At 24.9% G+C, this 23,750-nt stretch overlaps 1 protein-coding gene across 1 annotated transcript in view; it reads left to right on the plus strand.

The window, feature by feature from the left end:
• The window catches only part of LOC111613347 (complexin-like), a 48,657-nt gene that overhangs the window by 3,486 nt on the left and 21,421 nt on the right, over nt 1-23,750 (plus strand). The window contains exon 2 of the mRNA XM_023354694.1: nt 17,568-17,707. Coding sequence (XP_023210462.1) covers nt 17,653-17,707 — 55 coding nt within the window. The 5' untranslated portion in view covers nt 17,568-17,652. The remainder of the gene's footprint in view (nt 1-17,567; nt 17,708-23,750) is intronic.

Raw genomic sequence — 23,750 nt, forward strand, 5'->3', positions numbered from 1 at the left:
TAAAAAATAGTTTTAAAGAAAACTTTACATTTACTTATCTTTTGTTGTAAGCTATAAATAAGTATCATAACTGTTTTTATTGATTTTTTACGTATTAAAATATGCTTCTATATGAAAATTTTTGTTTTTATGTAATTTTTTTTCTCGTTTTTGTAATATTATATACATCTTAATTTAACATTTTTGTATTAAAAACTTACAATAAATTTGTTATTACAAAGAAATCTTTTAAAAAGCAATATAATATATACATATATATGCAAAAAAAAGAGATTTAAATCTGATTTAGCTATAAATTTTTTTATCTTTATTTTTACATTTGCATTGACCAAAAAAAAGAAAAAAAGAAAAAAGATAAAAAGGAAAATCGTTGGTGAAGATGGAGATTTTCGTTGCGAAATCCTTCAACAAATAGATTTTTATATATTGAAAAATGTTTATTTGCCTCAGAAAAACCATAAAAAATTTCAAAACACGAAAACAAAAATCCATTTTGCAATTTTCGTTTCGTTTCTTTTCTTTTTCCTCCCAAAATCTTTATTCATTTCCGAAAAATTTTCGAATTTCTACGGAATTTATCATTACGAGAAATGTCTCTTAACTATTTACAATTATGTTATTATTATTTAATAAAATAAGAAACATCATCATCAAATTTATATAAAGTAAGCTTTTGGTGCACGAAAATTACACGAAAATATTGAAACTAAATTCATTACTGATGAAATAAAAACTTATTTTCTGATTTTTCAGATTTATTTAAACTTTATAAGCAGGTTTTAGTATAAAAATATACTTTTTAATCTTAAATATTAATATTTTGTTGATTTGTTTATTTTAATATAATCAAATTTCTAATTCTTTTTGATGTATACTCTACACATTACACCAAACATCTTTGTTAAAAATAGATATATCTGCTTAAATTCATAACTAAATATGTATATTTTTTCCTATTAAAAGTGAGAATATTTCTTTACTTTTTATTTTTAAAAGCTCTCTTATGTCTGTTGCTTAATATAGAACATAAATAAAGGATTAAATGATATGAAGTATACGCGCGAGATTGAAATATAGAGAACACAGGTAAAACGTGTGATGTATGTTTTATAATGCAGATAATTAAAAAAATATGAAATTATGTTATTATTATTTAATAAAATAAGAAACATCATCATCAAATTTATATAAAATAAGCTTTTGGTGCACGAAAATTACACGAAAATATTGAAACTAAATTCATTACTGATGAAATTAGTAATCGACACAAACGACTTAGACTTAAAATTAGTTACAAGATATGGTAAAAAATGCATATGACATAGAACGGATCAATAGATACATAACATACAGCGCATATAATCGGATAAAGAATGGAAAGGATTAAGGAATATGAAGAGACACGCAAAGAGTAAAGAATACATTGCAAAGAATTGAAAAATATAAAGTGCATATAAAGAGCACAAAAGGTTGAAGAATACAAAGCGCACGAAAAGAGTTGAATACAAAGCACCATGGAAAAGGCTAAAGAATTCATATGCAAAGGGTTGAATTGCACAAATTACACAACAAAGATTAAAAATAAAAAAAAATACATCGATCTTTTTGTACTGTACGTGCAATTTTATTCTTTTAAGTTCTCGATTATAATTTACAAATTCATTTCATATTTTAATCCAAAGATTCTTTATCATAAGCTAAGAACTAAAACGGATATAACAAACGAAAAAGAACAAACACGAAATATTTAATTACAAATCCCAAGTTTTATAATTAGTTTAGCATTGTGTAATTTTATTTGATTTTTTAAATTTATTGGTGAAGAGATAACAAAGGTAAAGATATCCTTCAGTTGACACTAATGCCTGACGGAAATCAAATCAAAGATTTACGTTCGTAGCTTGTTAATGAAGTAGTTAAGCTGATAAATTCCGAAACTTGCTTAATTACGATTCCATTTTTTCAATCTTACTAATAAAACTTCAAGGGAAAAAATGATATTTTTTTAAATTGAAGATAATTGTAATAATAAAGTAAAATTTTAATTTAAATCAAACTCTATATTATTGATCAATGTATCGATTATCTTTTAATCGATACATATAATATCGATTTTACAAATTTAGAAACATAAAGTAGTCTGATTTCGTTCGTGACTAATCTAAACTTCGTTAAAAATGAGTAGCCTATAAATTTATATATCGATCATAGGTTTTTTTAAAGCGTTTATTACGACTATTTTCTTTGAAAACTTTGCAAATATCCTACTTAATCAACATTAATTTAATCGAAAATGCGACATTTATGCTCGAGTATCGCTTTGCATTAATTTTTGAACGGCGATTAATTTATTATTCTGATAGTTATTCTCTGAATTAATTTCCTAATAACACACTATCAGTTAATTGATGCTCGTAAGATATTGGAGTTATGGAGAGAATTTAAAATTTTGATATGTAATATAATTTTGTCATATTATCTTGAAAGGATACAACATAATAATTCGCGAAAGTTGACATTAAATATGAAAGTCCTATAAGAATTTCATTGTAGAGAATATGTCGAATACGCGCCTAATGATTGCTCGAAAGTAATGGGTGCTTGAATACAATGAATGCTTGAATATTCAAAGCTGAAATTACTTGAAATCTGTGAGTATTTGATTGCAGTATGTTGAAAGTGCATAGTGCTTGAAATCTTGATTACAGTAAGTGTTGAAAGCTGGTACTGAAGTTACGAATGCTTAATTGAAATGTAAGTCGAAAACAATGAGTACTAGGCTTTAATATATGAAAGCTAACAGTGCATAATTGTTGGAGTTTATAAAGTACTAGATAATTCTTAAAATTATGAATGCTTTTTACAATTAGCATTTATTGTTTTTTAATTCTTAATGTCCAAGTTTGGCAAAGTACTAAAAATAGAAATGTAGTGAGAAATTGAATGTAATGTTATAAACTGAGGCGATTAAGGTGTCAATCTATTGGTGTGGAGGATCCAGGATCGAATCCGGGCTGTGAAAAACCCAGAAATTTTTTAGATGTGGCCTGTTCCGAATATGTCTGGCCACATCTCTCATTACCCGCGAGCCTAACTGAATCCATCGTGATCTTAGTGCCAAAAGGTGAGAAGAGTTGAATATATTTTATATTTCAATACAATAATAATTATGATGAACACAATTGAATATATTAAACACAGAATTAAAATTAAAAAGACATTAAATTTGAAATTAAGTAAGATCATTATTTCAAGCGTTCTTCATCTTTAGTTTTCCAATAAGTAAACAAGATAGGACGATGTTAGAGTTTTTAATTAAGTAGAGCAGAACGTCTTATTCAGTAGCTTTTAAAAATTTTCCAATTTTCCTATTTTGTTACGAAATTCTCTATTATTATCCTAGTTTGGTAAATCCATCTTTCATTCTTCTTTAAATCGATAACGAGCGAAAAGCAAATTATATAGTTGCACAACTCTTGGACCACCATCTTTATACATTCTATTAAAGTCTACAGTCTATAAAACACCTCGGTTTGATCAAATTATCAATTTTCTTTTCCTATTTTAAATCAATAAACATAAAGAAATTGGCTACTTAGGCATATTTTTCTATATTTTATTCTATTCATTTCGCTTTTATATCCAGGAGCAATTTGTTAGTTTAAGTAAAAATTCATTTCCTTTTCCCAGATCGTAAACGTTAAAGTGTAAGTTTTTACCATATAATTTGCGTATTATTCTAAACTTTACGTGGAAAATTTTCATGTATTTTATCTATCGATGCACCAATTTTTATGTTAAATTACGTCTTGTCTATCGATTAAATTTAAAAAAAGAAGTAAATTTACAAACATGAAGAAAATCCATAACGTTTATTATTATTATTACTTTTACTTTTTTTATTTTTATGAAAAAAGTTACTCTTAAAATTTATATAATGAATAAAAACAGTGAAGTATAAAACATAAAAGTTGGTTATTATTTTCTCCGAATAACTAAATTATTAGTATTTATAATAAGATTTTTTCGAATGAACTTTTTAAGTATCTAAAAAATTCATGAAAATACATTAATATTTTTAAAATTTGAAAGCATAATTTATCTTTTGAGGAAAATAAATTTGTAGAATTTCAATTAAATCTTAAGTTTCTGATCATTTTCAAAAAATTCTATAAGTTAAATCACATTAAGATCATTCTCAAATTCTGATTTTTAACAAATTGAAACTAAGATTGAATTAATTTTGAATTTTTCCTATTTTAAATTTTCATTATATCTACTTTTATTATAAGGCTGTATTTAACGTGAAAATATGCGCATTGCCAAACTTTAATCCAATTTTCTTGGGTACATCTATTATTAACAACTATTGAAACAACTCTAGGAATTCCAGCTTTAAGATCCGAAATTAATACGACTTTTTTATGCTTTTAATACTTATAATTTATTAATAGATGCTTATTAATTCTTCAAATTTTATCTCTAAAAAAGTTAGTTTTAAAGCCATTTTAGCTCTATTAACAATCCACTTACAAAAAAAAAAAAAGAGAGAGAATTTTCTAGATATGGACAATTGAATTTTCCTATTTTCCATCAACAAATTTGATAAATTATTACAAGAATTTGCATTCCAAATAGTAGTTAAAGATTTATTTTAGCTATTTTATATCTTTTTTTTTTTTTCTTAATTTTCTGACAAGTATTACACTTTTTCTGAGATATTTTCCACTTTGGATGACTGGACAATTGACCCGTGCTTTAGATTGATGTTCTTTCTAACTTACACTCAGTCGATTCGTGAGAATGCACATTCAGGAAAAAAGAAAGAATGTTTCTAAGTAGAGATCTTGTTTTTTCCGCCTTAATCTACACTTACTTTAATTTAATTAATCAAACCAAATGATATTTTATATGTATCATCAATCGCAGCGATCGATATTCACTAAGTAAAGTGTACATATTTTTTTCTTTTTTTTTAAAAAAAAAGCATTTTAACTTTAAAATTTTTTATCGAACTTTTTTTGGTTTTTATAGCACAGATGAAAATATTTTTCGCTAAAAATATTTCTAGCTCGTATCGTACTTTTATAGCATTAGTCTTTCGGCTTTAGTGAGATTTTAGTAAAATGTATAACGGTGAATATTAAAAACATACGCTTATTGAATTAAATGTACCATTTCTTAAATCGTTCACGCTTGTGCCGTGTAACGTGACTAAATAGGAAAAGAATTTTATTTTCTGAACTTTCATACGGTTAAAGAATTTAAAACTTTATACGTAAACACGGCCATTTTCCTTCTATTTCTTGCGGTTTTTTTTAAGATTTAATCTTTAACAATCGATATAAATTCTGTTTATGAATTTATTCGCTTTGCTTGTTGTACTTTTGAGTATTATCTGTTTATAACAATAAAAATAACTAAGAAAAAAAGATGTTTTCGAGTTTCATATTTATATTTTGACGAGTTTCGGCTGCTGTAACTACTCTCCAGATAATATTTTATTGATCAAATGTTAAATATACTTTTACCAATCAAAGTAAAAACTCTATGCTGAACCGAAGGTTAGTAATTCTTTAATATGAGTTACAAGTCAATTAAAGAAGAAGGGGGAAAAAAGGTTAAAAAGGTTTTGGAAATAGGAACCGAAACTGTTTTACATCTTTTGGTCTAAAGATTATTTCTTTAATCGGCATGTGGCTCACATCTCTTATTCTGGGTAGTTTCATGGAAAACGTTTAATTCAATTTTGAAAAATGCGTTTGCTGTATAAAAAATGTACATCTTAATGTTAAAACTATGCACTAAAATATAAGGTAGATCATAAAACCTTTCTTATTCAACTGAGAATTGAAAGCTTTTATGGTTTTTCCCTTGTTTTTTAAAAGTTGTTTCCATGTATGCAGTTCATACACCAAAAGGTTTTTTAGTTTTTATACATAAATTTATTCGCTATCTTAAGCTTTGTCTATTCTGTAAATGTTATATTATTATAATTAATCAATAAAATTTTACCTCGAAGCTCGCTCGCATGTAGAAAATGATGAATATTAAATTACAAAAATCCATATAGAAGATATTTTTGGTAAATTTTCGGTTATCGTTTTCTTCGTAAAGTTCTTATTTTTATAATTACAAGGTATTTCAATTAACATAAAAGCCGAAGTTATATACGACTTGTTTTTGAGTATAAATGATGAAACAAATGATTCATTATCTGTCTGAAGTGTTTCACATTTGGTAATTCGAAGTCACCCAAGTGATTTCAACATCTACTATTCTGTGGAACCATTAGCTTCGGCTTGTTTGATCTCTTTGCCGACGACTGCCATTAAGGTCGGAACTTAACATGTAAAGTGTGTTGACTCAGAAGTTGTACTTGGAAATAAATTCTGATAACTCGATAAAGGTTGTTCGAAATACAATCAAGAAAATTTAAATTAATTGCTTTAAAATCCTTTTAAGTGAAGATGATGAGGATTTATTTGAATTTATTCACGCGTGAAGCTTTTTAAGATTATCAATCTTCATATTTTCTGACTTTTCATCTGTAAAATTTTAAGTGTGTTCTTCGATAGAAGTTCAATTATCTTTACTTTTCTAATTTACTATGTAACCGATAACTGAGAGTGCTATTTCTGTGTATGCAATTTGTAAAACCCTGTTTTTTATTGTACAATTAGTAAATTAAACAGTAATTTATAGTTTAATTTTATCAGTTTCTTTCTAAGATAAATATATAAGATCTAAACTATAGTGCAAGATAAGATCTTTAAGATTAAGGCCATAGAATAAGGTCTATTAAGGATTTGAAATGTGATCTAAGATAAGTTCTAGTATAAGAATTTAAATTTGAAACTATGCTCTAAAGTAATGCCTATAGAAAAAGATATCTTAGACTTTTAATCCTTAATAATCTTATTCTATAGGCATTACTTTAGAGCATAGTTTCAAATTTAAATCCTTATGCTAGAACTTATCTTAGATTTTTAATCCTTAATAAAGTTCTAATATAAAGTGAATTATAATTTAAGATTTTTACCTTATCGTCTTCTAGTATTTAGAAAAAAATTCTCAACTGTACAAAATTCGAATCATTAACGGTAATTATCTGTAATATTTAAAAATTACAAATATTAACAATATGGCATTTGTAATTCTTGAAATACCAAGCATCCATATCAGGTATGTTCTTCACCAAGTAAGAAGGCTCAATGTTAATCTGGTAATGTTTATTCAACAAATATATAACCGATTCATCTAGTGAATAGCACGGAAAATAAGGTCAAAAAGAGGGTTAAAAAGAGTAAATTTTGACATTGACAGATGAATAGCGATTCTGACGCCAAGATGTCTGTCTCCAAGACTGCCGACAGATAAAATACTATTGGAGCCAACATGTCTCAAATTTATATTCTGTTATCATTATCACTTGTATATTAACATCTGTACACGCTTAATAATTAATTAATTTCGCTTCTCAAATTACAATATTTCTGTTTTATAAGATGCAATATTTATACTTTGCATTGCAGATATCAGTAGTTGGGTATGCGTATGCATTGTAATTTCATTTATTTGTTCTGATTTAATTATTTTCTCAGGATGAATAAAAGGTAGTCAAACGTGATTAAATGGTTATATTGAAAATCAATATGAAAGGTTAGTCACAAGTACGAGTCACAATAATTGACTAATTGGTCGAAAATTCCTCATTTATTATTGACTCCAATATTCTTTTACAGAATATAACTTGCAATTTTTCATAGACTACTGCATAAAAATATCGATCCACTAAAATATGAAAGAAATTTTTAATTTTATGGATTTTAAAGCAATTTTTTATTTTTAATTAAAATTTTCTCTTCGTTTATACTTATTATCTAGTATCTAGAACCTCTCTTGCATCGAATTTGAAGCGATTTTACATTACTGAATGGTAAATTCTAACAGTTTACACTTAATTAAATTCTTGCTCCCTCACGAGACAATGTTAAACAGTGGATTTATTTTCTAAAAAATAACAATATTAATATATATACAGCAAAAATACATTGACAGTAAGCTTTTAGGTTGAAACGACACAAAAATATCCTTTCAAATTGGAAGTAAGATCGGCTTATTGAGTCATGTGACGCGAAATTGCCAAAGTTGTCGCTCGCTAATAAGTTTTTCCTTTCAACTTACTCGACAACTTTTAGTCTATTCAGCTTCTTTTTTTATCTTTCTAGTGATGGGAAAACGGACTTTTTACTTGATTTCTTTCTACGAAAAAGTTAAAAACTAGTGTGGTTGGAAGTAAAACTAGACATTTTCTTGGAAAAGACAATAGCATCTGCAGATAGTGACCCAATATAACGAGATTACTTAGACTCTTTCTCTCTTTCTTCCGCGTATAAATAATAAAAGCTATAACACGTCTCATTCTCTTCTTTAAAAATGTAGAAAATCCCGTAAAATGTGCCAAATGAATGAAATTTTCGTACATTTACAACAATACAAAATATATTGAAGCAATGGCAATTACTATGTTCACTCATGAACATGGTATTTTAATTAATGAATAAGTTCTATATTTGTTAAATTATAAGTTTTGGAGGCTGTAATTTTAAAAACTCCAGCTAAATTTTGAGATATATTTCATGTAATAATGAATTTTTTATTACTTTATAAAGTTGTTAAAAAGATGTTTATAAATATATTTAATTACTAAAAAATCGCGCAAAATTACTTAAAAGTTATACGTTTTCGTGTTTAAATTTTTAATTCGATTCTTACAAACAAACGGATGAAAAATCTATAAATTCTGATATCTTTTACGATTATTCTAAACAGAATTTAAGAAATTTGCAATTCGTTGGGATTGCTTTCTGACTCAATCGATCAATCTTGTAAAATTTCCAGAACTAATTTGATAAAATATAAGTACATTGTTGTTTATCAATATCGGAAAGAGAAGTAAAATAATATCGGAGCATTAGAAATTTGTGATATTTTTGTATTAGGCTACTTGTTTTATTTTGATAAGCTCGAGGCGAACCACAAAATTTGATTGATGTCGATGTTGTAACGACTCTCTCAACTGATAGTTTACTTTTTCCATGCAATAAAACTTTCAGTCGCCCCGAAAGAATTACTTGGAATACTTCAAAAAAAAAAAAAAAAGAAGATACAACTCTAGTAAAGCTGACTAGCTGATTGATTTCCATTATACAGCTGTCGACTGGTTCCATTGGGACGACTACATTACGAGAATGAGAATTGAAAATTCTTACTTGGAAATCAAACTTTTCCTTTACTCTTACTGACTTTAATCTACATCATTACAAAAGTATAATGAAGAATTTAAATCTTTTAATAAAAAAATATCTCCTGTACAATGTTTTAATCTTATTGAAGTTTCCATATAATCCCTCTTCTATTCTATTCTATGTATTTATGACAATCGTATAGATAATATCCTCGTTATTCTTAAAGAACTTATCTTGATTTTTTCATTAGAATTATTGTTAGAGATTCAATAGGTTTCTCTTCATTTCTAATCAGTTGATAGCACAAGTGGATAAATAGCTAAATGACTCTTACTCCTTCTCAACAATTCTCATTTTTTGTTCTTTCTTTTTTTTAATAAAGATAAAATATTTTTATATAAAAATTATTTTTTAATTAATACGTTTGTTTTATGAATTGCTTTATTTTATTCGCTGCATTATAAAAATTGCATTTCCTAAATTTTCTAACTTATTGAAAGATTAGGAATATTTCTGTAGATCGCAAACTAATGGTTTGATAATTTTAAGAAGAGAAATATTATAAATTTTGTGTACTTTATTTTAAAAAAGTCATGATTTAGTAACGTTTTATTGTTAAAATATTGTTAAATTATAATATGCTTTTTATTTATGATACATTTTTATAAATATTCTAAACAAAAACTCTCCGTTCTTTTCAGAAAGATGCAAGAATATATATATATATATCTATATTGAATTTTTCTTGCGAATTTTAAATTCAAATTTCACAACCATTATCTAAAGTTCCATCTTTTCCACTTCCTTTTTTTAAAAGTTTTCTTCGAGTGAAAATTATTTTAATATCTTTGTTTCAATATGTCGGCTTTCAGATTCTTTTTGCTATTTTAAAACTGAAGAAAATTAAATTCGAATCAGTGCAAGGAGCTTGTTTAGAAAAGTACTTTTGGAAGTCTTTCTCTTAAAAAAGAAATAATACAAAAATTCTTATTTTAACGCATCGCATATTCTTAAAACTTTGTTTTCACAAAGAATCCTTTTCTTCTTATTATTTTAATTAAATATGATAAAAATAAAATGAATAATTTATAGAAATTTATGTTAGAATGAACAATTTAACCATTATTATAATCGCAAACTAAGCAATTGCTGTAAATCAAATTCATAACGGTATAAGAAAGAAAACCATTCTTAACGTTGTACATCATAGTAACCACAACATCACATTGATGATGATGATGATAATGTGTTATTTGTGTATAAAAGTATTTTGTGGTAAGTTATATTTCCTGTAATAAATTATAATTTAAGTCATTAAAGGTAAGCGCACGCTGAAAATTCCAGTACAACTGAATTTAAACGAGTCGAAAGGGATAATTTAGTTAAAATTTTAGTAAATTTCATAATGCTTTTATGGTAATGTATTATATTTTATAAGACAAATTTCTTGTGACTTTTAGTAAGGTCGCGGCAAAACGTTTGATTATAGTAACCATTACATTATGCTACCTTTACTTGAGGGATTTGTAAGCATATAACAAGACTCCCTGTGGTCTTCACTTCCTAATCACTACTACCGTTCTTGTAACTTCATTTATTTACCTTGTTTGGATCAATGTATTGATTTGCAATAATTTGTTTGTTTCTAAGATAAATAAATTAATTCCGAAAACCCAATCTTAATTTATATATCGATCAGAAATCCTCCTTCCGAACAATCACGATGAATATAATTTACTATAAAATTGAAAATTCTGTTCAAATTTTTAAAATAAAATTAAAATTTATAAATTCCAAGTAAAGTTTTGGAAAGATTAAAATTAAAGAATTCAAAATTTTATGAAAATTAAAATGTATTTTAAAAAATTCTTTATAAAATTCTGAATTTCTTTTTTTCTTTAATTTTTGAAGTATTTCGAGTTGTTGAAAAATTGAAAATATCCAGAGGAAATTTAATATTTTGCAATGTAGATCATTAAAGACGATAGTTTAAAACATAACGAGACTCAGAAGAGAAATTTATTAAATGTTACAGTAAATAAATGTATATGTCTCTATCATGTTTGAGAACCAATTGAGTTATTACAAAACTTTTATTGAAATAAAAGCACTTTTATTACAAGAATTTATGTTTATTTGAAATTTTACGTAATTTTGGAATTAAACTTAAAATTTTTATGTCAAACGGCAGATGTAATTTTTCCATTTTGAGTAGAGGAAAGTTTTGCAGTTTATTTTACTATTCTCTGAACTTACGTAAAGTTTGATTGATTTTCTGATTTCGCAAGAATTGTGAGTCTCTCGAGTACATTTAAAACGAAAATAAAATGGGAACATTGTATTTTAATAAAGTAAAGTCATCGTTTAATAATCAATAAGTTGTTTGAACATATTCGCTGAATTAAAATATATGAAATTTCAGTTTTAATTTGGAAATAGAATAATTACAATGAATAAAATATGCAAAATTTTGTACTGTTTTATAATTTAGAAACAAGATAAATAATTCAAAATACAGAAGTAAGAAGAAATCCAGGGACAATAGAAAAAAATCTATTTTAAAAAATCGTTTTCTAGTTTTAATTTTGAAAAATTATTAATATAAGTATTTGAAGATTTTTTATTATAAATTTTTGTTTAAGTTTCAGTATCAAAACATTTTCAAGTTAAAAAATTTTGATTGGGTTCAACTGTATTAATGCAATAAGGCAACACAACACATACGAGATCTGAGAAGACTTTCTACGGGAAACTGGCTCCTATTTGGTGTTAGGCATGTGAAGAAGACCCCCAAACTCCACGTGATCAGCTGTTCGTGAAGTACAAAACCGCGTCCAACTATCAGTGTTCAGTGGTAGTTGCAAGTCTTCTTCAGTGGTTTTTAGCAATTCAGCCATTAGTAGACCACACAAAATTTTGAATTTTATACGTGATAAATTAGGTAATTATGAATTTGAACTGCTGAAAAACATTCAGAGTTACAAAATTCAAAATTCTTTAAATATAAAATTTTAAAAAAATTGAATTTCAATTTATAAACTTAAAGGATTTTGAACTTAAGAATTCGAAATTAAAAAAAAAATTAGCGTTTATAGTTCAAAAATTAGAGTTTATAAATTGAAATTCAATTTAAAAATTTCAAAAATAGATATTTGGTTTTTTTTTTTTAATTAGAAACTTCAAATTTCAAAAATTCCTAAACATCAAATTTCAAAAAGAAAATTCTTTTGTTTTAATCTTGTTTAGGAAGATATTAATTTTTTGACAGCCTTTTTTGTAATTTATTATTAAATACATATATTTAATCACACTTTACTTTAACAACTAACAACTATATATTTTATGTAACTTTTTTTGTGATAATTATATGAAGAGTGTCATGATAAATTACAACAAACGTTCGATAAATATTTTTGATGAAAATTGATAGAAGACATCTTATGAAAAGTATTAATCATACTTTACAACTTTTAAAAATTCGATCAGAATAATAATTGATTGCAGAACGGAACAGACACGTAGACAGACGTTCGAGTGCAAATTGAGAAACTCAAAGAAGGTCTTAAAATTTAATAAATTTTTCCATATTAATATTCTTTATTAATAATTTTGACTGAACATATTTCACCGAAGATACGAAATATTTTCAAAAGTTTAAATCAAAAATGATTACTAGGATAAGGAATTTCGACGTTGATGAAAATCCAAAAATTTTGAATTATATGTAACATTAAAAAAAATAATAATAAATTTTTAATATAAAAAAACATATTGAAAAAGTAGGAGAGGACGGCGTAATAAAGAATTCTGTATATAGTTAGCGTGTAATTCTAGTCTTTGAATATTACACGCACATTTAACATCTAACAAAATTTGTTGTTGCAAAGATCAATTTTCGGTCGATAACAAGGAGAAAATACTTTAGTTAGAAAATATATAATCATTCTAAAAGTTCATTATCTGTAATCCAGATAGGAAATTACAATTTGCAAAAGCAGGACAAGCGAAGTAAATGACCTAAAACTAGACACATAAAGATATTAGTGAATTTGCTAATTACATGTTCGTTACACAGATCTAGTTCCGGTCTTTCTTATTATTAACGTTACCATAATTACTATTATAAAATTATTGCTTCTGTTTTAGAAAATTAAAAAAAAATTGTTGGAATAATATTTTTTAACGTTTGGGAATATGTTCGGGATTTATTTTATAAAATTATTAGTTTTTCTAAAAAAGTTTCGCTTCTATAATTATTTTTTTACACTATCTAATTTTTCTCCCTTATATTCTTCGTAGAATTTAATTTAATTTTGTTTGTTTATATTAGTTATTGATATAACTGTTTATTCATACAAGGAAAATCGAATTTCTTCTTTTTTTTATAAAACAAAATAGCCTGTATTTTTAACTTCTAAATTGTTTATTTTTATTGTGAAATTCTGTAATAATCGTGTAGAATTATTTTTATCTCGTAGTTTTAATCTTATATAAAATTTCAAGCGCGTAAATCCGATTATTACATTGTGTATAAAATGATGTTATATTTATATTTATAGAAACTGACTTCAATGTAGTCTTACCAATGTTTCTTAAAGAAACAGAATTCTTCAATATTATTTTCTTGTAGAAATTTACCATTATTTCCTTTACAAAGCTCCATTATCATTCTCTTTCAGAATCTTATTGCTTTCGTTATAAAACTTTATAATGTTTTTTTACAAAATTTTACTACTGTTCTTTGTATAGCCTTATTACTGTTTTCTTTACAGAATTTCCTAATTGTCTTTTTTTATAGAATCTTCCTATTCTCTTTTGCAACCCCTACCAATGTCCCTTTACAGAGTGTTAGTATTTTCCCTTATGAACCTTATCATTATTCGTCTAAAGAACCTTATCGTCATTTCCTTTACAAAACTTTATCATTGTTCCCTTACAGAATCTTATAGAGCTTATAAACTACAGTTCCGTTACAGATCCTTTCCAATATCTTTCATTACTGAAAAGTAGGCTTATCAATTTTTTCGTTTTATAGTATTACTGTTTTCTTCTTTTCTTCTTTTTCTTATAAAAAATATCCCGCTTCAAAAAATACATTACCGAAAAAGAATAAAAATTCCATTACAAAATCCAAATTCCGCTTCTCGCCGACTGCACGTTACAACTTCATTTGCAACTTTTTGACATTTTCAATTATTAATAACGTTTTAAAATATACCAAATTAAAAATAAAGTATTTGAATTTGTGCAAATAGTTCATTTTATTTACTAGAAAATAAATTCTCCTCATGCGTGAACGTTTTCTTAGATTGATTATCAAAGACGATCGTTAAGCTTAGTTATTTTCTAGTTAATTATCTAAAAACGCAGACGGTTTTTTTCATTTTTTCAAAAATTGAATTCAAATAACATCCATCTAAAAATATTAAAATTTAATTTCTATACTTATTTACATTTTTCTTTATCTTCGAATAAGTTGTTTCGTATAAAATAAACGAAAAACGAACAGATTTAAGAAACGAAAAAAAAACAAGCAATTTATCCCGTCTGTTACGGTTTCAAAACAAATCTCGAATGATTAGATTCTTTAAAGGGATTAACTGTTTCTGTAGCTATCAACATCTAAATCAAGCTTGTGTCTGTTTGTTTGTCTATTAACAGAATTTTACCAGAAACTATCTGGAAGTTATAACCGCTCCTATCCTAAATAACATAAAATGTGAAGGATGTGTACCTCGAGAATTTCATTAAATTCTTTATGAAATAAGTAATATAGAAATCACACATGGAGTGAGAAAGAAATAACATCACTTTCGATATTTTCTACTAAATGGCATTCTTTTTAGAAGTTCGACTTTGCTATTTTATTCAATACCAACAGAAGAAAAAGATAGCACTTATCATTGAGATAAGAAGCTAAAGCTGAGAAACATCCTATAAGTAGTCATTTTAACAAAATCCCACATTTCTTTATCTTTAAAAAAAATAAACAAATATATATATATATATAAAAGTCTTCTTGTATATACAAATAAATTTGTTTATGTGCTCGATAATGAAAAAATACGTTTCGAATATTTTTATTTTTTACAGTCCACCANATATAAAAGTCTTCTTGTATATACAAATAAATTTGTTTATGTGCTCGATAATGAAAAAATACGTTTCGAATATTTTTATTTTTTACAGTCCACCATCAAATAAGACAAAATGCATTCTTTGATTTACATTCTTTATTTTAGTTTTATTTTTACGACAGACCATTTATTTTCATCTTGTTTCATTAGCATAGTTTCTACATCTAAAAACTTTTCTCTTCTCTGCAACGGATTCTGTAAAATTTATCATGAATGATGTAACAATATATCCTAATATAAACTTAGAATTTCTGAATAAAACGCGTTTAATAATAATAAATATATATATTTTTAATTTGTAAAAAGTTGTAAAATAGATTAATAAAAATCGCAATTTTATTGAAGTTTTTTTTTTTTTAATTCGCTAACTCTGCTTAAAAATTTATAGTATCTAAAGAAAAATATATATTATTCCTCATACATTTATCTATTTATTCAGTTACTTTGGACCATTTTTAAAGTAATTTTTAGTTTTTGATCGAAAGAAAATTCTTGTTTATATTTTAAAATATTTATTCTATTTTCTATATCAAAGTTTAAGTATAATTCCTGTTCGTTTTTCGATAAGGAACAGTTGAACTTATCTTTTGTAGAATTCTCGAGAGAGTAGCAACTCCATCAATCAAAAAGCGCGTACGCAAACATACAGTTTGGACACTGTCCAGTATAAAATGTCTAGATTTGATGTTATATCGTTTAAAAAAAGAATTGTTTGTGATAAATAAAGATTAATGATGATAATTCTTGGATATTCTAGTTCTAATCTATATAGAATACGTCGGTTTGTTGGGAGTATCCATCAATGACATTATTCTCTTCTTTTCTAAAATAAAATTTAAAGATGTTTGATATGTTACATATCTGTAATATCATACTTTATCGCTTACAATAAAATTCGATATATATATATATTTATTAAATTTATAACTTGAAATTGTAGTTTTTTTTAATAACTTTTCCGAATAATTTAATTGTTAGTCGGTGGAATATATTAATAATAATCAAACTATAAAACTTACATTATTTATTATCTGCGAAATTTTGTGGTATGTTGTATCTGTTTCATGTCAGATGGCAATTAAAAAATTAACGATATATCTTATTTTTATTGCTTTTTTATATAAAAGTACAATTTAAGTAGGTTATAACAAGAAATAAAGTCAAAATTTTGAATTTTTGATTATATCCTGCTATAGCACGAAGTAAGTATTGTTATACAGCAGAGAAAGATAGAAAAGTTGATTAATTTCTGCTATATCTTGCTTTATAGTTTAGCTTAATGGGCTCTTTTGCCAAAAAAGCAATAATTAACTAACTTTCTGTATAATAAGAATTGTATATCTTCCATTCTTTGCTCTACAGCAAGATTATTTTCTGCTACTCTTCATTCTATGAAAGAACCATGTCTTGCTAGAGAACAAAGAGAGAAAGAACTTTGACTATTCTTTTCTATAACAATAAACTGTATTTTGTGATATAGCACGGATAAATTAAAAATTTTAACTTTTGATTATTCTTTAAAATATACCAAGAACTGTGTATTGATTATTCTTTTCAATAATATGATCAATACTTCATGATATAGAAGAGAAACGTTAAAATTTTGATTTTTTTTTGTAACAATTAAACTATATACAGGCGGTCCTGACTTTCAGACAATTTGCTCTTTCATACGCGATACTTTGAGACCTCTAAATCGCTTTTCGTACACAAATTCTGACTTTTTCGTACATTTTTCAGGCGACAAACAGAAATTTCCAGCTTTATCGCGCCAGTTTCGGTTTCGGTAACACCAAAATCACTTGTAGAAATCAATTTTTATTGCCTGTTTTCTGTTTAATCTATGATTTTTAACCTTTTTAAAATACTTTCTTATGCCTTTTTACATATTCTCTCTGAAAAACTAAAACTTTCCTATCTTAATAACTGATTTTATAATTTCTCTTTTTAGCTCTCTGTCAACGGAATCCCGTTTATAACGTCTTGCTCGACTTTCGGACATTCGACTTTCGTACACAATTTTAGGAATTCATTCGGTCCGAAAGTCGGGAACTGCCTGTATTACGTGAAATTTAATAGGGAATAATCAAAACTTAAAAAAAAAAAATTTTGGCTACTCATCATAACATTTAAAAAAAATAGAAATAATTCAAATTAAATGTGCTAATTTATTTTTCAGCTCTCATTATTCCCGCAATAAACATCATTTATAAATTCTCAGCATTCTATCTTCTTCGATAGAAGTTACAGAATAGGAATACAAAATGGCGGCATTTGTAGCCAAGCAGATGTTGGGGAGTAAAATGAATGCCGTCAAAGGTATGATTTTAATTGAAATATGGCACTAAAATTTAATATTAATTTATTTTGTATATTATTATTCAAAATTTGGTTATATTTTCAAACAAAATGGCTTAAAGTAAGGCTCTGCTTAATGGATGTATTGAGGAAACTAATCTATCAAGGGTTCTGCGGTTGGCATTGGCTAATTGATACCATTTGTTGATGGTTGATACTAAACCATTAAAGAAACTACAAAACGTGTAGATCGATTAAACTGATTTTCTCTTTCTCTATAAAATACTTTCCTTTTTTTCATAATAAATCAGATTTTTAACTGAAAATAAAGAAAAATAACTATTATGAAAATTCCAAATACATTTAAATTGAATTTTTTTTATTTTTTGTAATTTATCATCAGAATTCTATTAATATATACATATATATTATTTTTTATTTTTGAAAATTTCTTTAATGTTGCAACTTTTAAATTTGTTTTGGTGATAAATTATAATTTGAATTTTTCACTTAACAACAAATTATAATTAAAATGATTAAAAAAATTTAACTTATGAGAGATTAAAAAAAAAAATAAAATTATAGTTTAGACTAAATTATATAAATTTATAATTATTTTAAAAAAAATAAAATGTTGAATTAATATTTTGATAGAATTCTAGGGGAGAAACAAATAAGACATGCAGTTTTTCTTTGTTTTAAATAGAAAATCATTGTCTAAAGACAATTAAACATGGAAAATTATTCTGTGGAATGGGATAAATGCTAATTACTAAAATTTCATTAAACTGATGTTTGAGTAATTATAGTAGATTGAAGTTTTCTACTTAACATCATCGCATTTATTTCATTACTAGAATGCCGAAATTTTATCAAAAATATTATGTATATCTGGAAAATTTATCAAATATACTTCCCACGAGATTTGCATCTTGAGAATTTCAATGTAAATAATGGATCGAATGGATACAAAAATGATATATTTGTCTTATTTTTTCCTTATTTATATATCATATATTATCATTTCTATCTTGTTTATATTTGTATAAATCCATTATTTAATAAGTAATGAACGTACTGTACAAAGTAAGAAATGTATCGGATATCTCGTTAATAAGAAAATCATTAATTTTTCTATTTGATGTATTAGTTTTTGACGTTTTTGGAATATTTCTTCAGTTTTTTTACTAAAATTTCCTTATATATTTTTATTCCTTTCTCAATTTTTTGAGAGTTTATTCAATACAAAAAACGTACAGTTTCAATTTGTTTAGAGTTTAATTTCTTCAAAATTCCAAAAATAAACAGCGAAATCTTGTGATTATTTTTAAAAAGTTAGAAATTTTTTAATTGTTACATTTTACTAAAATAAAAATAAATAAATTTTAAATTATTATGAGCATGAATAAATAATGACAATACCGTAGAAAAATAATTTAAAAAATTTTTATTTTTCTAAATATAACAAATTATATTTAATTTGCTCATCAAAAGTGAAAAATAAATATTCTTTAAAATGAAAGTAGTTAGCGATTAATATTCAGCTACACGTTTAGTTCAGAAACTGTATTTTTCTCCTGTCACAATTTAATAAAATTACAATTTTAAATCGAATAATCAAAATTCAAAAAACAGAGTTTTCCATGCGTAAATATTGAAAGTTTAAACATAATTCTAGATTAAAGAAATTCTCACGAAACATTCCAATTTCAGAATATTGAATTTTCTTTGACTTATCATTCATATTTAAAACATGAATATTCGCAAAAGTAATATCATTAAAGTCATTTCATTTAGTAAAGTCTTTCGCTATTCTTATCACATGACATTTATCCGACAGATTGAATAGAAACGAGAAACTATAATTAGAAATATTGGAAAGAGTAATGCGACTGAACGTGATTGAAAGCATCTAATTATAACATTCTTGTGCTTAATCTAGTATTTGAAGTCGTACAAAGAGTATTTCAAGTCCTGTACAACTATTTATTATTTTTTAAATTTATTGTTATGTCGACAAAAATAATGAATTGAGTTTTCGTACTTATTTTTTAATTTTTTGCTTTTATTTTTATTCTTTTAGATTAAAACATTAAAATTTCTAGATTCGAGCGAATAATTTTCGTACTTATTTTCGTTTTAAGATTAAAAATTAATTTTAAAATTCTTACTTTTTATTTTTTTTTAGATTGAAGTAAATAAACTTTTGCATTTTATTTTCAATTTTTTAATATTATCAACAAGTAAATTTTCCATATTTTAAATCAATAATTTACATATTTTTCTTCTTTTTTTTAGATTTTCAAATCAGTAATAAATAAAATGTTCTTATTTATTTATATATTTTAAATTAAAATCAGCAAAACTGTCATCCGTAACAATGATTTGTTAATAAATATTTTCCATTTCTGTAAAATAAATTTAGCGCAACAAATATATTTTTTTTTTTTTTACTAAAACAAAATTCATCAAACATAATGCTAAAGGGAATTTTCGAAATTATATTTCTAAAACTTTCTAGTAAACTTATGATATGTGATAACAAGAAAAAATAAGAAAAAAAATAAATGAAATTTTAGGAAATATCATAAAAAATACTCTAAGTTTATATCTAAAAGTTATAAACATAAAGTAATATCGAGTTTCTATTTTATTAAATTACTATCACTCGACTTATTTATTTTTTCGATTTTCCCGATCATTTGGACTTGACTTTTTATTCTTAAATGTTTTTCTGCACATTTATATTATTATATTAAAAAATATATTGATTTTTTTAAAGAAATGATTCTAAAATTATAGTAATAAAAATTATTGCTAATGTAATAATAATAATAATCTATCGAATTATTCAAAGCTAATTAACGTATCAACATATTAATTAAAATTCACACATTCGCCTTATATTATTAGATGAAATTCGTTTATATCCGTTTAATATAATCCAGTTTTATTAATTAATTTACTAGAATATATTATTATAATCTCATTTATATTAATACAAGATCAAGAAGAAGTTGTATTTATATATAGAGAGGGATATTGGAAAATTTCATTACTTTATAACGGTTTAAAAATCGATTTAAGTAGTCTTTAGATAAAGCTGATTATATAAGAAAGAATATTTCTCGAAACAATTTTTTAGAAGTTTTTTTTTATTATTTATTCCGTTTCTATCTCGCGACAAATCCTTTGAACTTTTCTTGAAGTCGACAAAATACACATATATAAAAAACGAGAGCATCTTTACAATATATCTTATATCAGTAGGGGTTTGTTGTAAAAGTTTTACTATCCAAGCAAAACCTGTATATCGTTTCCTATCAGAAGTATTTTCTCCACGAAGAAAAGCTATAACCTAGAATGTTCTTTAAAGTCTCGCGACATTTTGGCAAAACCACAAGTGACGATTTATTGTTAACAATTAACCTCTTACACCTGAGGCTATCTGATGTGGTGACATCAACTTATATCTAGGACAATCCATCGTTTACTAGGGGATTTCAGACCATTGGTTGTTATTTTCTGCTCAATGTACCGTTTTACCATACCATCCATTATGTCAACCGTAATCTTCCATTTTCTGGTCATTCTATACATCACCCGACATTACTCTAGTTTGTTCCTAAAGTAACATCACACGATTTTTAGAAATGACAAAGTATAACGTTATAAGCCAACATTTTTCTAAAAATATTCACTAATTAATTTCCTGTATAAATCTATTCTTAAAATATAAATAAAAGAAATATAAATATTTCTTGTGTATAAATTAATTAATAATAAGAAAAACTTTTTAATTTTGTATATTTTATACTTAGTTTCTTAAAAAAGAAAAGCGTTAAATATATTTTTCTTATATATTGCATAAAGTGTTAAATAAAATTATTATTATTTTTTAATTAAATTTGAATTTTATTAATTTATCGTTCTATAAAAATTAACGTTAAAAAAATCCAATTTTATTAGTTAAATTCATATCAAAATTGTATTAAAAGCTATGTGGTTTTTTTTCTTTTAATTATTTCACTGGATGCAAATCTTATTAGGAAACGAAATTAAACAATACTTTCTACAGAAATAAAAATAAACTGAATTTAATTTATTTTATTTTAAGTACATTACTTCCAACTTTTGTGTGATTTAAATTTTTAGCTAAGATTCTCTTAATCTACTATTTCATAATAATTTATTTTTATGATATATCGAGTGACAGTGAGAGTGGGTGTTTTTTTTTCCACTCACCAATAGCAGTTAAATTTGATCTTATATATCCTTTTAAAATTGGAATTTATAATTATTAAAGTGCAGATTTAATAACAATATCGAAAACATACTTGAAAGGAACTTGAAAAATTCGATATTTTCGATATTTTAAATTGCATAATTTTATACGTTATCGATAAGTAAATGGATATTCTATTCTAATGTAAAGGGTGAATATGAAATCTTTCAGAAATCTGCATACGTATGCATAAATAATTATCCGTTTCAGCAATTCCTCTTCATTAAAAGTCTAATTTTAATAATCAAAAAACTTGTTCATATCTGTCTAATTATCTTTATAATGATCATTTGGCTTTCAGCCATAGCATTAATGGATCTTTGAGTCATTTTCAGCATTTCAGTTTCCTTTATAATTTGATTTCTCTAATTCTGATTTCAGCAATGAAATTTGAACAATCTTGTCAAATAATTCCCAGTTTTGTCTCTTTCTTACTAAATTGGATTTATTACTGTCTCTTTTATAATAATCTAACAGTCACAATCTCTTTTCATTCTTATCTTCTTTTCTCTCTTCTTACTTTTGACATAATCATATTTGAAACTAATGTCAAAGTTCAGTCTTACAAACAGCATTTTCAACATTTACTTTTATGTATTNCCAACTTTTGTGTGATTTAAATTTTTAGCTAAGATTCTCTTAATCTACTATTTCATAATAATTTATTTTTATGATATATCGAGTGACAGTGAGAGTGGGTGTTTTTTTTTCCACTCACCAATAGCAGTTAAATTTGATCTTATATATCCTTTTAAAATTGGAATTTATAATTATTAAAGTGCAGATTTAATAACAATATCGAAAACATACTTGAAAGGAACTTGAAAAATTCGATATTTTCGATATTTTAAATTGCATAATTTTATACGTTATCGATAAGTAAATGGATATTCTATTCTAATGTAAAGGGTGAATATGAAATCTTTCAGAAATCTGCATACGTATGCATAAATAATTATCCGTTTCAGCAATTCCTCTTCATTAAAAGTCTAATTTTAATAATCAAAAAACTTGTTCATATCTGTCTAATTATCTTTATAATGATCATTTGGCTTTCAGCCATAGCATTAATGGATCTTTGAGTCATTTTCAGCATTTCAGTTTCCTTTATAATTTGATTTCTCTAATTCTGATTTCAGCAATGAAATTTGAACAATCTTGTCAAATAATTCCCAGTTTTGTCTCTTTCTTACTAAATTGGATTTATTACTGTCTCTTTTATAATAATCTAACAGTCACAATCTCTTTTCATTCTTATCTTCTTTTCTCTCTTCTTACTTTTGACATAATCATATTTGAAACTAATGTCAAAGTTCAGTCTTACAAACAGCATTTTCAACATTTACTTTTATGTATTTACATTTACAAATCTTTATTTATTTATTTATTTTTTTTGTCTATATATTTAATAAGTAAACTTTTCTCAATTTTAATTATTTTAAATAAAAGTTTTTATTTTATTTGAGCATCAGATTTATTGGAATAACTTATATATGTAAAGAATTGAAGCTTTAGATGATAATACTAAATTAAATTTTATGAGAATGTTTTATTTATTTAGGATTTTATTTAAAGTTTTTAATATATATTGTTTTCCAGCATTTTCGTGAACAATATTGTAAATTTTATTTCTAGAAATTGGTAAAATTTATAACATGGCTATAATTTCTTTTGATATTAAGTAATAAATTACTTGGAATATATATTTACTTTAAAAAATTTCTCTTAAATTTACTCGAATTTTAAATATTTGAATTAAATTTTTATTAAAAATAACTA

This window comes from Centruroides sculpturatus, unplaced genomic scaffold, assembly GCF_000671375.1.
Source record: "Centruroides sculpturatus isolate CEXI.00-Female unplaced genomic scaffold, Cexi_2.0 scaffold134, whole genome shotgun sequence".
NCBI classification, from domain to species: Eukaryota; Metazoa; Arthropoda; class Arachnida; order Scorpiones; family Buthidae; genus Centruroides; species Centruroides sculpturatus.